The sequence below is a fragment of the Myxocyprinus asiaticus genome, chromosome 14, assembly GCF_019703515.2.
Source record: "Myxocyprinus asiaticus isolate MX2 ecotype Aquarium Trade chromosome 14, UBuf_Myxa_2, whole genome shotgun sequence".
NCBI classification, from domain to species: domain Eukaryota; kingdom Metazoa; phylum Chordata; class Actinopteri; order Cypriniformes; family Catostomidae; genus Myxocyprinus; species Myxocyprinus asiaticus.
The window spans coordinates 456081-471080 of record NC_059357.1 but is presented as its reverse complement, the minus strand read 5'-3'; the positions used below and the strand labels follow the sequence as shown (position 1 = coordinate 471080).

Genomic DNA, 15000 nt, shown 5'->3' with positions numbered 1-15000 from the left:
TATTAACAAGGCCACAGCAGTAAAATGTTAATAATTTATTGATAATTTTCATATCAATCATATTCACCAAATCAATATTCGGTGTGGCCACCTTTGCCTTTAAAACAGCACCAGTTCTCCTAGGTAATTAATAATAATTTATAATTATAATAATTAATTAATTATAATTATATATCACACATTATACATTTTGCCATACACAGTGAAATTCTTTTTTTTCACATATCCCAGCTAAGCTGGGGTCAGAGTGCAGGGTCAGCCATGATACAGTGCCCCTGGAGTGGATAGGGTCAAGGGCCTTGCTCAAGGGCCAAAGGTGGCATCTTGGTGGTGCTGGGGGCTTGAACCCCTGAACTTCTGATCAGTAACCCAGAGCCTTAACCGCTGAGCCACCACTGCCCCCAGGTACAGCTGGACACAGTTTTTCTTGGTTGTTGGCAGATAGGATTTTCCAAACTTATTGGAGAATTCACCACAGTTCTTCTATCTATTTAGACTGTCTCAATTGCTTCTGTCTCTTTATGTAATCTCAGACTGACACGATGTTCAGTGGGGGGGCTCTGTGGGGGCCATGACATCTGTTGCAGGGCTCCCTGTTCTTCTATCTATTTCAGCTGTCTCGATTGCTTCTGTCTCTTTATGTATTCTCAGACTCACACTGAGAATACATGGGGGGGGGGCTCTGTGGGGGCCATGACATCTGTTGTAGGGCTCCCTGTTCTTCTATTCTAATCTTTTCTATTTGCCAAATTTGGGAGTTTGTGAGTCTAACATTTATATTTCCTATTGACACACTAAAGCTGAAGATATAAATAACCATCTTAAGACAAATGCTTTTGTGAAACATCTTATGTGCCTAAGACATTTGCACAGTACTGTATATTATTTCTTTCTACCTCACCAATGGTGTGCAGCTCACACATTGAACTTAATTGCTTCAAAGGATCTAGTGGATGCCATCTCTGAGGGTCCTGCTCACAGGGTACACAATAGTTCAACTGCTAAATGTGCAGCAATATGGAATAAAGCCCATCGCTCTACTGCATCACACTTGACATAAAACTTGACACAATTGTTCCTTGTGTGACTTGGTGCAATTCTGCTGTTTTAGAATATTCTTGCTGCTCAAAAGATAATATCTTTGCACCTCAGCTTTGGAACGATGATGGACAATCAATAAGCATTAAGGATTTAAAGTTTTTCAGTGTTTTTAAATGAAAGTTTTTGACCTAGGCAATGTCATTGCTGTTGATTTTATGATCATTAATGTTCGGAATGCTGCTATTTTTTTATGCACTTAAAATGAACTTGATGTCTCAGTGTTTTGAATTATAAACTTTGGCCATGCACTGCCATTGCTTTTTAGATGTTTATTTCATTCATGTAATGTTTAATGCACTTTTTAAAAATGTCATAAGCAGCTCTTTTTGTTAGTAATAAAAAATGGAATACATTTTCTTCCTCTTTGTACTTATGAAAAAAACATTAAAAAAACAAAAAAAAATGTATCCCCTTTTCTCCCAATTTGGAATGCCCAATTTCCACTACTTAGTAGGTCCTTGTGGTGGCGCGGTTACTCACCTAAATCCGGGTGGTGGAGGACAAGTCTCAGTTGCCTCCGCTTCTGAGACCGTCAATCCGCGCATCTTATCACGTGACTCGTTGTGCATGACACCGCGGAGACTCACGGCATGTGGAGGCTCATGCTACTCTCCACGATCCACACACAACTTACCACACGCCCCATTGAGAGCGAGAACCACTAATCACAACCACGAGGAGGTTACCCCATGTGACTCTACCCTCCCTAGCAACCGGGCCAATTTGGTTGCTTAGGAGACCTGGCTGGATTCACTCAGCACACCCTGGGTTCGAACTCGCGACTCAAGATGTGGTAGTCAGCGTCAATACTCGCTAATTTAACTAATGTTAAAATGATTATCCTAATCAAATGCATGACAAAAAAATAAAAAAATTGAATTAGGCTGAAAGTAATCCAAAAGTAATCAAATTAGGTTACCCCAAGAATGTAATCTATGAGATTACATTACTGATTGCATTTTTGTTATGTAATTTGTAATCAGTGCCTGATTACAATTCACAAATAATATGCCCAGCACTGCCTATAGCCAAATGTTTGTTTTTATAAACATTTTGCACAGAAACACTTTTGAATTTCTGCGTTCTGTGGATTCTCACAGTACATAATGTCAATCACACAGAACTCCTCAGCGTTAAACAAGTCCCATAAGGTGGCTATAACAACATAGACATCAAGGCAATACTAGGACGCTATCTTTGGTGGTGCACTTTTATGTTTAAGGGAGGAAACGTTGATCATTTCGCTGTTAGTCAGAAGTTGTTTGCGGGGGCAATGGGACACAGCAATGACCCAGATGGCACACACAAGACTCCGAGATGGTGAGCAAACAATGTAAAAAACACGTCTTCCAGATGTAAACACACACATGGAGGTTTGGGTGATGTACGTGTGCTATCAGGGGATAGACATTAAGGTAGTTATAGTCACCCTCAATATTTAGATTACTGGTCGACCAGTATGGGTTTTTAAATGGACAATTCCTAAAATGTTACCTCTATTATCCCCCAGTCTTGAATATTTGGTTACATCCTTGTCTAGAAGGACTTCCACTCATCCGTTTAGTTTGTGTATAAGGAACACCATCATAATCATGTTACCCAGAGGAGAACATTGTTTTTCGATGTTAAAATACTTTGACAAGAGGAGAAAGAGAGAGCCCTTCTCTCTAACTCTGAAGAAAATTAATAATGGTGTAAATGTTTTTTCAAGCATTGTATTTTCCCTCAAATTAAACACAGATCATTTGTGTTAAGGGATATAAACTGATGAACTCTGAGCGCCTCGTGATTTGATTTCATTCTCATCCATCATGTGAAATTCAGTTCTAATTTGGACTGAATTTCACTCGACACCAATCTAAAGTGAATATAATCACAATGACAGACCCTCCTCCTCTTCCTCCTCCGTTATCTGCCGGTCACCCACATGAGCGCGAGACCGCGAGGATGAGGAGGAGAGAGCGCGCGCTCGGAGATTACCGTGTGAGGGAAGTCAACCCCGAGAGATTAACCTGCGATAACTACGAGAAAACATTCATTACAAAAACATCGTGTTGGTAATATCGAGTTAAAGATGGAAGTGTCGTTCGGAATATAAAAAAAGGAACAAAAGCGCGGGCGAACACAGCGCGCGCTTCCCGCCAAAGCGCAAATTGCCCGCGAAGATCCCTGAGCGATTATACAAAAACACATTTATAGAATATCGCCTTTCATAAGGTGAGTATTTCATGTGTGTGCAGTGAATTTGTCAGATAAATCTCGGAATTGGTTTTTAATGCACTTTTCTGATGTGTAATCAAACAGAAATGAGAGTGTTGAATGAAGTTTAGGAGTTTGTCTAACTCTTACAAAATCCGTGTGAAATTGACATTATTTTACCAGCTTCTAGATGAAGATACGGATAGCCTCTTTGGCTTTTAATCAGAATTACTTTGGTAATTTATAAGAACCCTGATCTCCCCACTAGTAGGCTGTATGACTTTGGAAAAGGTTACTTTTCCTAAATTAAATGTCATTACATTTGTATTAGGCATTTAAATTCGTTATATATCATGACAACACTGTAGAAAATGCTTTTGTCAGTTAACCTTAAACATACGCTTGGTAAAAACTTAATGGTAAAATTTAAGTAAAAATACAACTGAATCGACCCAAATAACTTTACACCAATTACAGTAATTTGAAGTCAATTAAGAAACATTGTTTCTTTTTATAGTGTTTGAGCATTGTATTTGAGAAGTTAAATATGAGTTTAACGGGTTGATGACAGCTGAACAGATGAAGAGAGGATGAACGCTGGTGAAACAGAGCAAAGAAACTTGATGCTCTAATGAAAAAAAAGATTACAAATCCGTCTGAGATCACGCACGGATCTGGAGCTTTACCGGATTTACTGTACCGCGCAGAAACATACCTGCGCAACCTAAATCCCGCAGATTTGAGACAAACATCTGCGGCATGTGCCACAAGATCCATGATACAAATCCAGCAGTCAGTTCTGAGTAATTAAAAGTTTTCTGATGAGCATTCACACCTTGTCTACACGCAACTGCTAATCTGATAGCACACGAACATCACCCAGACCTCCATGTGTGTGTTTACATCTGGAAGATGCCATTTTTTAGGTTGTTTGCTCATCTGCAGTACGTTTATAAGACCTCTCGGATGTCAAGAAGACAATTAGCAGATGTCTTTGAGATGTTTGTAAATCTGATCTTTTTAAGATGTTTAGCAGATGTTAATTAGATTGTGATGAGATGCACGTGTGTTTTCAGGGTACTGTTATGATTAATAAATCTGTCCACACTGTGAGTGAATCAGGAACATTCGCTTTCAGTGTAGACAGACGAGGTGTCAGACTACTTAAGTTTACAGTGGAAAATGCTAAATGTGCTGGAGAACCGGGACGCGTGACTCCACTTTGATTCCCCTGATCAATCAGAGTTTAATGTGTGTGTGTTTGTCTGAGGGTATTGAGTTTACTGAACCTAATGTTGGCACTCATGCCAGCCAGCAAACAAAAAAGTCCCATGTTATGTTTTCTTTCCTATAATTGAACACTTCAGTCACACGTAAAGGGTGAACAATAAGTGAACGTTAATTCTGAGAAAAGATTCAATGGCATTTTAGACATTCAGATCACACTTGATTTTATATTTTGTGTTCTGAATAACATTCAGACAGTTTTTAGTGTGACTGAAGATAATACAAATATAGTTTTGGTGGACACTCTACATGCAAATACAAGATCAATCTCATTAAAAAGCAAAATCAAACAAAACTGCTACATTTTTCTTTAAAAGTTCATTGAACTTAAGAGAATGGCAGCAGTTTAAAACATTAATAACAGCAACAGAGCTTTATCATTTATCAACATGAATAATATCAGATGAAATCTGCTTTAGTCTTAACTCACCTGAGAAATATAATCTGTCACTGTGTGTGTTTTAGGACATATATTAATCCCATCATCCCCCTCTTTATCGTAACACACACACATATCAGATTACACAGCAGTATTCTCAAGGGTCGCGATGAGGAGATTATTCAGACATCATTTAATGGATTAAGAGTTAAGAAGAATACCATCAGAGTCTCCTTCAAACACACACATACACACACACACACACACACACACACACAGAGGGATTAAGTGTGTGTTTGCGTTGTGTAACAAAGGTTAAAGTCCAATTTTATTGTAAAGAGCAGTTAGTGAATCACATCTATGTGCGTCATGTTGAATCTGATGCAGTCTGACTGCTGCACAGACTCACCTCCAGATGAACAGCTGAACAAATGCAATGTTTATTTTATAACACACACAAAGACATTAAAATCTCTTCCACATGACAGTAGTTTAGAGGAGTGTTTGTGTATGATGTGTAAACCCAGAAGAACATTTAATTGCTCAGAGGTTGTGCTTTCATTACGCAAGAAACTTCATGGAGTTCTTTAAGCATCAACCTTGTCTCTTTTTTTTCTTTTCTCCCATTTTCTCCTCAATTTGGAATGCCCAATTCCCAATGCGCTCTTAAGTCCTCATGGTGGTGTAGTGACTCGCCTCAGTCCGGGTGGTGGAGGATGAATCTCAGTTGCCTCCGCGTCTGAGTCCGTCAATCCGCACATCTTATCACGTGTTGAGCGCGTTACCACGGAGACGTAGCGCGTGTGGAGGCTTCACGATATTCTCTGCGGCATCCACGCACAACTCACCACGCGCCCCACCGAGAGCGAGAACCACATTATAGCGACCACGAGGAGGTTACCCCATGTGACTCTACCCTCCCTAGCAACCGGGCCAATTTGGTTGCTTAGGAGCCCTGACTGGAGTCACTCAGCACACCCTGGATTCAAACTCATGACTCCAGGTGTGATAGTCAGTGTCAGTACTCACTGAGATACCCAGGCCCCCAGATGTTTCTTCTAAAATTCCTTAGTAGAAATAAAAAACGAGTTAGTTGGCAACCGATCTGAATGTTGGCTACGACGAGGGCACCGACAGTCTGTTCCTCGTGTCTCCTCTGGTCATTGTGCATGAGACTGATGAGGACTCGCCGCTCTGGACGATGAGCAGGGCGGATCTCGTGTCGGACGACTTCGAGATTGTTGTGATTCTTGAGGGAATGTCATGTGGTGAAACTTTTGAGGAGTCTCAGGACAAACATCTGAGAAGCAAAGACCCAAATTGCTCTCCAAATCTCATTTCTATTTAGGAGAAACTTCTGAGATATTAAAGAAATATTGTTGGTGATTTTTCTTTCCCAGTGGCGTGTGATTGAGTGATGTCTGTAATGAGTGACTGACTGTCAGAGCACAGAAAAATCTCCCTTCAGCTATAATCTAAATCAAATCATTTAGTCACTTCACATATACACGAGTGTCATGATGGATGATAATCTTGATGCTGCTCCACAACACTGCAGGCGTGAAGTGACATGAACACAATGTACAGGAAACACAACAATTAAAAGTATGTGCACCACATCTTATTTACAAAAAGTGCATTATTCACTCTACAACAAATACACAAAATTGGAAAGAGTAAACATTGTATGACTGTTATCTAACCATGTTATCTAATGCAATGTCAATCACACCTATTTAAGGGTGACTTTTTGGCACCATCATAAATCTAAATATAAAATGTTATTTCTAAATCTTAAAACTTGAGTGTTAAATTGAAATCTGATCATTTAAAGAGCATGCAGATTAGTGACACCCATGATGTTCTTGCTAGCTTGTGAGTGTGTGTGTGTGTGAGTGTATGTGTGTGTGTGTGTGTGTGTGTGTGAGTGTATGTGTATGTGTATGTGTGTGTGTGTGTGTGTGTGTGTGTGAGAGAGAGAGAGAGAGACCTATTTTAACAGCTGCTTTGACCCAATTGAAGCTTTTCCAAACCAGAACACGATACATTTTGTCCACTTTTAATTAATATTCTCTTCAAAACCTGTTAAACAACATTGAAAACACATTCAGCTTTTAAATATGCATAAATTTCAACACTGCATTTGATGATTTTTCTGTGTTTCTCTCTTTCCCTGCAGGGTTTGTGTTGTGTGTATTGTGTCAGGATGCCGATCCTGAATCTCTCTGCGTAGGCTAAACGAAGCACTGTTCAGTCCTGTCAGTGAACACACATCACACACAGCATGGGAACCAACAGAGCCAACAGGTACGACCAGTGTGTGTGTGTTTGTGTACTTTTAGAGACAGCGTTAGAGCGTTCAATGTATATGGGTCAATATATATGTGTTTCAAAAAATATCTGAGCAATTTCAAATTGGATAACTCCATTTAAGATTAGACAATAGCATAAAAACAATGCTGTATTTTTGGTATAAATTAAGCTAAATAAATGTTAAATGTCAACAGATAATGAAAAGCTGTATAGGTGCAGCCGTACTGAGTACATTGAAAAGTGTTTTGATCAATAAATATTTATTTGAAGATTCAGTGTTACCCAAGAGATCATGTCTCTTTGAAAATAATGAGAAAGCTATGAGCCATTTTTCTGTTTGAAGAGATTTTATAAATCAGCAAGAACCTTGAGAGCTGTCGGTGGATCTGATGGTTTACATTTTAAATAGTGAATACAAGACGTTATTTTGATGTCCAATATGTTAGCTATGTCTGTTTTTCAAGAAAGTCATCATGTTTATTTGGCTTTACTATACCTACATATTTGCAAAATTATTTTTATTTGACCTGTTGTACGAATCGCAGCAGTTTCTTGGTGAAACACTAGAGGCGCTACAACAACAACTTTTATTCACTTTTACACAAATCACGAGTAAAATGTCAAATTATTGGTTCATAAACACTTACTTTTCACCCTGTTCCTCACACAATGCTATCTTATGACATCTAAATACCTTTACTGTAGTGCAGACTCATTTTAACGTTTGCATTACATAGGGTGACCATATTCTTGTTTTCCAAAAAGAGGACACCTTTTTTTTATTTGCCGGGGGGGGGGATTTCCAACATTCTTCTGAATGTCCATGTACTAAAATAAAATATTTGATGCCATGAGTGTTCCTTCATTAACTATTACTATTATTTTGAATGGCCATGGAAAATGAAGCAATTTGATAACAATTTTACCTGCTCGCAAAAAGTAGTCCGTTAATTTACCTGATGAACTTTCACCTTTTGCTGACCTTTTATGCTTTGCAGAGCTAATGTGTTCTTCTAAATCACTTGCACCTTTATTAGCAACTGACACATAAGTGCCAGCTTTACATGTCATACATTCTGCTTCCCACGGATCTCGACCTGGTCGAAAGCATGGGAATTTTGTGTGCAAATCTTCTGTAAATTTGCACTTTCGTTTGGGCATTGTTTCCACTCAGCTGTCATTTACTGCTACTGTCAAGCAACTGTTTGCTGCTGAACACAACAGCGCTTTGCACATTCGTGGAGAGATTGACAGGCAGGAATTTGGCCAATAGTTGCTGCAAGCCTCTTATAATCGACCAATTGGTGTGCGAGAAGGAGGGACATACAAAGAGGGGTTAAAGCAATGCAAATATGCGCGCACACACAATGAAGTATTAGACCAGATGCACATCATAATGCAACTAAAGCCGAATCCCGGACATATTCGCAAATTTAGAAATCCCGGCTGGACGCTTTTTTAAGGTCAGAAAAGAGGACATGTCCAGGAAAAAGAGGACGTATGGTCACCCTACGTTTGAGTGTGATGAAATTGTGCGGTAGCTCGACTGAGAGCGTTGCACTTGTATGTAAAGAATTGGAGTATGAGTCCTGAAGAACACGCAAGTCCACATATGAACCCAAAGTGTCATAGAAGCACCACAAAATGATGTAACTGTGATGTAATAGATCTCACATTTGCTTTTATGACACTATTGGTTAGGTTTAAGGTTTAGGGTAGGGAGGTCGGTTTAGTTGATTTAAAACTCGAAAACCTCATCTGTTTGGGAGAACATTTAACTCGCTTTAAGCACCACACAGTGGATACTTCACATCAGAACTGCCATGATACGTGTAATAAACCACGTAATATAATTTTCCAAAAATGTTGCCATGTAATTTTCATGAGATCAGGATGTTTCCATCATTCACAGTAACGCCACACAACTGGATGTGCGTTATTTCAGATGTCATAAAATATCAATTATTGATCGTCATGTTATTTTATCGATATATATTTAGATGCAACGATATTTTAAAATGAGCAGACATTTAAATTAGAAGGCCAATTTGCATGCTTTCCAATTTACTCAGTTGGCCTCTGTTTAACAGTCTGGCGTAATAGCATTGGGAGACCACAAGAGGGCGATATAACATGTATCTCTCACACACACAGACACACACATACACAGGACGCAGGAGATAGCAGTCCAAAGTAACGAAGGTTTTTGTACTTCAATAATGTACAAATTGACATTGATGAGCAGGTTAGTTTATGAAACTGGTGAAACTGCGCAAACTGAATGATTAAAAATGGCAACGTTTATTATGCAATTTCTCTGTATGTAGTCTTGAATAGGTCTTTCATTCAAGCTGTCAAACCACAAAACAGCATACTTGTAACTGCAAATAGGCTCTATGAAAGATACACTTTCACAATAGATCATCCAGTGATGACTAGAGTAAGTAGTCTTTGTTCTTTGATAATGTTTTGGGTCGAATTTAATAGAAAACAATGCGACTTGCGCTCCGTGGCATTCAGAATGTTGACGCTGAGCGTTGGTGGTGTGTTCGTACCTTTGTAGAAAATAAACAATTGTTTCTAATCTTAGAACACGGTATGCCGTCCACCAGATGCATCCGGTGTGTGACCCCCTTTAATTTACCTTGCCGCTCACACATTATTAAAGTTGTTTTGAGAAATATGTCTGAAGAGACAAAGACTATTGTGCAAAGAGCAGCCCTGTTTATATCCTGATATATATCGATAATCATTGGCAAAATCTTCCGATTATTGATGCATGAAAGACATCGATCCCAACCTTGTGTTAATGATCTATTTTTTTGAATATTAATGATAAAATGCTGCCAAATACCAATAAAATGTACTATTGAACTGGACTCAAAACTCAGAAGTTTTAGACATTTGCTTTTTTTTGTATATATTTGTGTGTTTGTGAGTGTGTGTGTGAGAGAGAGTGATGAAAGGTGAGGGGAGAACTCATAATCCATAAACCTGCACTGACCGCAATCCTGAGATGGCTCAACACAACTAACCTTCCCCATAATCCTCTCTGGGCAATAGGGGCAGGTTACTCATACCTGAGTCCTGCTTACCTTCTTTGTGACAAAAAGTGAAAGGAGGGGGACAGTGAAAATATGAAGGAGAGAAAGAGTGAAACATCAAGCGTCCACTGACTCTGGTACTTCCTAACCCTGACCTTTAACAGGAGGGGTCAGTGTAGTAATGTTTCTTGGGAGAGACGCATTAGACACAGAGGACGTGACTCATGCTTTATCTGGAGTGAGTGCGCATCCTTTAAATCACTCGCTGGAAAGAACAACCGGTCCAATCAGATTACAGCTCTTGACCCGTCCTCCCCCCACTCTCCAAAACTCCCCCAAACAACCCTGAACTCTTACGGATTCACATGTTTTCTGAACAAAACTCTGTATTCTCTCTGCTCTTCAGGTACAGCATTGTTTCTCCCGATGAGGAGAGACTGAAGATCTCTACCCTCGGCCTTCACAGCGGCCACAGTACGAGCCGTCTGCAATCCCCCGCCAGCGTCATGAGTGGTGAGAGGACGAGTGTGGCGATGGGAAACAACTACAATGGGAAGATCTCCACCTCTGGACGGGGTCAACTGAGGAGTCGCTTCGTAAAGAAAAACGGGAAATGCAACGTCGTCTTTTCCAATATGGATGACAAGCCATGGCGGTACCTCGCGGACATCTTTACGACCTGCGTGGACATTCGTTGGAGGTACCTGCTGCTGATCTTCTGCTCAACGTTCCTGGTGTCCTGGCTTTTCTTTGGCATTATCTTCTACAGCGTCTCGTTGGTTCACGGAGACTTTGATAAGGATCGTAGAGTTCGAATCCCGTCTGGGCAACAAAAGGAGTGGAAACCGTGTTTGCTGCACGTTGAAGGCTTTGTTGGGGCTTTTCTGTTCTCCATTGAGACCCAGACAACTATTGGCTACGGCTGGCGCTGCGTCACTGAAGAATGTCCCATTGCGATTGTGACTGTGGTGGTGCAGTCCATTGTTGGATGCATAATTGACTCCTTCATGATTGGCACCATCATGGCCAAGATGGCGCGACCAAAAAAGAGGAACCAGACGCTGCTTTTCTCAGAGAATGCTGTGATTGCGTTGAGGGACGGAAAACTGTGTTTGATGTGGCGTGTGGGGAACCTGCGTCGGAGCCACATCGTAGAAGCTCACATTCGTGCACAGCTCATACGACCCCACATCACGGCAGAGGGCGAGTTCATTCCTCTCGAGCAGACCGATCTGAACGTCGGCTATGACGATGGCACTGACAGACTGTTCCTCGTGTCTCCTCTGGTCATTGTACATGAGATTGACGAGGACTCGCCGCTCTGGACGATGAGCAGGGCGGATCTCGAGTCGGACGACTTCGAGATTGTCGTGATTCTTGAGGGAATGGTTGAAGCAACAGCCATGACCACGCAGGCGCGCAGCTCGTATCTTTCTCGGGAGATCCTTTGGGGTCATCACTTTGAGCCCGTTATTTTTGAGGACTGCGACCGCTACCAGGTTGATTATGCGCATTTCCACAAAACGTATGAAGTTTTATCAACGCCCACCTGTAGCGCTAAGGAGCTGAGGGATTTAGTTGGTCGTCGGTCATCAGCATCGTCATGTTCTGTGACACCCATCAGCCAGCGGGCTCAAACCCTGCTGCCACCTCACTCGCCCAGCGCTTTCTGTTACGAGAACGAGGTGGCGCTGTGCTGTGGAGAAGAAGATGAGGAGCGATTGGAGGAAGGACGGTCATATTTGGCCAGCATTCCCACAGACTTCCAGAAAATGTTCCAGGATACAGCCACAATGACCTCTAACAGTAACGTGCTGTGTGTGTTTGACATGGACAACCAGATTGAGTTTGACATTTTACAGACTGCAATACCGCTCGACCCAATGACCTATAAGAGCGAGTCTGAGATATGATGGGATGGAGGTGTTTCCAGGACAACCCCTCCATTCTTTAATCTCCCAGTGTGCTAACAGAATCCAGTTTGTGCTGAAGGATTCCAATGATAAGACGCCTAACGCCTTGCCTGCTTTTTTCGTTACTCGTGTAGTCTTCCCAATGGAGAAAGTAGGAGTGTTTCACCTCAAGGTACCCATGACCCCTAAAGGTTGTGACCTGATGTTATGTCTCTTAAATGGTCATTTTCTTCTCATGAGATCACATGAGGGGTCACATCATATGGCTTGTCCTAAAGGAAGATGAGGTCACAGATTAAATGGACGAAACCTTCTTTGAAGCTGATGACAGTAAATAAGAAAGATGCCAAGAAGACTTGGATAAAAATAAGCACAAATTAACTCACCAAACAGAAAAAAGCTGCTGTAGATCTCTTATTTCTCACTCTGTACTGTTTAGTTATGCTGCGTTCTCATCTTGTTGGAATTACTGAAATAACAGATGATTCTCCGGGATGTCCTCTGAAATAAATGGTTTCATTGGTAAATGTTCATTAAACCAAAATAGATCTATGTGCATCTTTGTTGTTGATGACAGCAAAATATGAAATCATTCTACATTTATTCACCTTTTGAAAAATATTCCACACAGAATGTGCACCAGGTAAAATAAAGCTATAAAACAAATTGCATACAATGGTTAAGGTGTTAAAGCTGCTGCTGTCGTGGATCTTTTTATATGACATCACAATTGTCAAGGGAGAGATGTCTGAACTCTAATTAAATTCCAACTTGTAATTAAGACCTCGAAATAGACGTAAATGGTTTGTACTGCTTGGAAACGAAATTATGGCAATTCCAACATGATCACACGGGAGGTCGGCATTTTGTTTCCGATAGTTCCGATCACACTAGGATCGGCGACATTATGCCAACTTACGGACCGCCGTCATGTCCTCACAGACATGTCTGCAACGGCTCCAGCTCAATTGCTTTCCCCTGTGGCGCACCCAGAAGCGTGTCACATCTGGATGCGCGTCATGTCAGCAGGGAACACCATGGAACGAATCCAGTTGTGATCAGGGAGTAATCGCGATCGCATAATCAGTGACGGCCGCGGACGTTGCATTTTCACATCTAACATTACATTTTTCATACACTAATGGTTAAGGTTAGGTATAGGTTTGGGTTGTAGACTTTATAAAACAGTCATTCCTCATATGTGCCTGTACAGCAGAAAACAACTTGCTTTGCGGACATTACACCCAGAAAATGGTGCTCACATGTGACCATATGCCCAAGAACACTTACTGCTTTGGTCACATGGGGCAGTGTTCCGAATTTCGGTAAGTAGTCGCCGATTTTAGATAAAGAAAAGTTGACCTACTCTTTCCGATCTCACTGTGAGATCAGTCTGGGCAATTCTGACATGAGGTGAACGCATCATTAATTCTAGAGTTCTACATTTTAAAAATTCTATTATAGTAGGGGACATCCACTTTAATCTGTTGTCGTTTGAAAACTGTTTTCTAACGTCACTGTTTTCTAAAAAGTTTGCGGTAATGGAGAGCAATTTCTAAACGCACTGTTTTCAGTGGAGGAAAATGCCGTTTTAGTGTGGATGAGAGGCGTAAACGGCAAAATCTATACGTTTGCAAATGAAAATGGATGAGTGTGGACATGGCTTAAATCTGTCTTTTTTTAATGGAAGGTCCAATTGTAAAGGATGTATCTAAAAAAATAAATAATTCGATTTGTGGTTTGAATTGTGTGTAGAGTAGAGGTCGAACAATAGTGGATTTTGCTGATGCTGATAACTAATGTGGTGGGAAAGGCTGATAACCAATTAATCGGCCGAGAGTTTTCAAAATCGATTTATGGAATGTCAAAAATTCTTTCTTTACTATGTTGGGCAAAGACAAAGAGTCCAAAGTGAATAAAATGCCAGATGCAGATCCAAAATTTGCTGCATAACGCAGGACTTTTAAGCATAAACAAGCCCGAAACACACTGGGGACTCTTATTTTGAAATGACGGAATTATTAAAAAACTATCGGCAACTATGGACATATTTTTGCCGATCACTGATGGTTTCAAAAAGCAACTATCGGCACGATTAATCAGTAAAACTGATCTATTGGACAACCTCGAGTAAAGAGATAAGGTGCTGAAGCAGAAAAAAATATTTTTTATAGAGTTTTATAATGTGCAGAGTTCCCACAGTCATGGAAAAACTGGAAATCTGTGATTTGCAGGCCTAGAAAAGTCATTGATATTAATAAAATTATTAATAAATAAAAGTCATGGAAATTTCTGTAGTGAATTTAAGTTTGTACTTCTAGCTCTAATCTTGTTAATATAAGTTGCTCTTTATGAGTGCAGTCACTATCAGATGATTTATTCAGTAAATCACAATGACTGAGGGAACCCTGTGTGTTAAAGATGTAGAACATTAAACTTATGTGCAACCATTGCAATCCAAATACACCCAAGAACTATTCCACCAGATCACTGGATCCTTGAATATGTTTGTGTGTTGCACATGAATGAAATGCTTGTTTTTAATACAGCAGTAGATTAATATGATTTAAGATGAGATTTAAAAGGAAGTCATTTAACGTTGGACTCGTTCTATGTCCACAGTTTAAAAGGGAATCAGGTTTAAATGCAGTTGAGAGTTTTTGGAGGTAATTGTATGAATATTGTGATGCGTGTTTGGTATGTTTGTTTAAAAGGAAAATGCACTTTTACTCCTTTAATTGTACTGTGATGAACTCTTCTTCTG

General features: G+C 40.3%; 1 protein-coding gene and 1 long non-coding RNA gene across 3 annotated transcripts in view; one reads left to right on the top strand and one right to left on the bottom strand.

Moving 5' to 3' along the window:
• The first annotated feature begins 3012 nt into the window (after positions 1–3012).
• LOC127451278 (ATP-sensitive inward rectifier potassium channel 12-like) lies at positions 3013–12270 on the top strand. 2 transcript variants are annotated; one of them, XM_051715844.1, is made up of 3 exons: positions 3013–3318; positions 7146–7273; positions 10730–12270. In XM_051715844.1, exons 2-3 carry the CDS (start codon positions 7251–7253, stop codon positions 12234–12236), a joined length of 1530 nt encoding a protein of 509 aa, XP_051571804.1. In that variant the 5' UTR covers positions 3013–3318; positions 7146–7250; the 3' UTR covers positions 12237–12270. The 2 variants fall into 2 exon arrangements, with proteins under 2 accessions (XP_051571804.1, XP_051571803.1); XM_051715843.1 differs by lacking the exon at positions 3013–3318 and having other exon boundaries at positions 5036–7273.
• A 91-nt stretch (positions 12271–12361) lies between these two features.
• The window catches only part of LOC127451308 (uncharacterized), a 31691-nt gene continuing 29052 nt past the window's right edge, over positions 12362–15000 (bottom strand). The window contains exons 2-3 of the long non-coding RNA XR_007899083.1: positions 12623–12737; positions 12362–12508 (exon numbers count right to left, since the gene is read on the bottom strand). This is a non-coding gene — a long non-coding RNA (uncharacterized LOC127451308). The remainder of the gene's footprint in view (positions 12509–12622; positions 12738–15000) is intronic.

Excerpts from the sequence above, each read along its gene's own strand:
- LOC127451278 (XM_051715844.1), top strand. The coding sequence starts at position 7,251 with ATGGGAACCAACAGAGCCAACAG. Across the intron at positions 7,274-10,729 it reads GGAACCAACAGAGCCAACAG|GTACAGCATTGTTTCTCCCG; the intron begins GTACGACCAGTG and ends TCTGCTCTTCAG.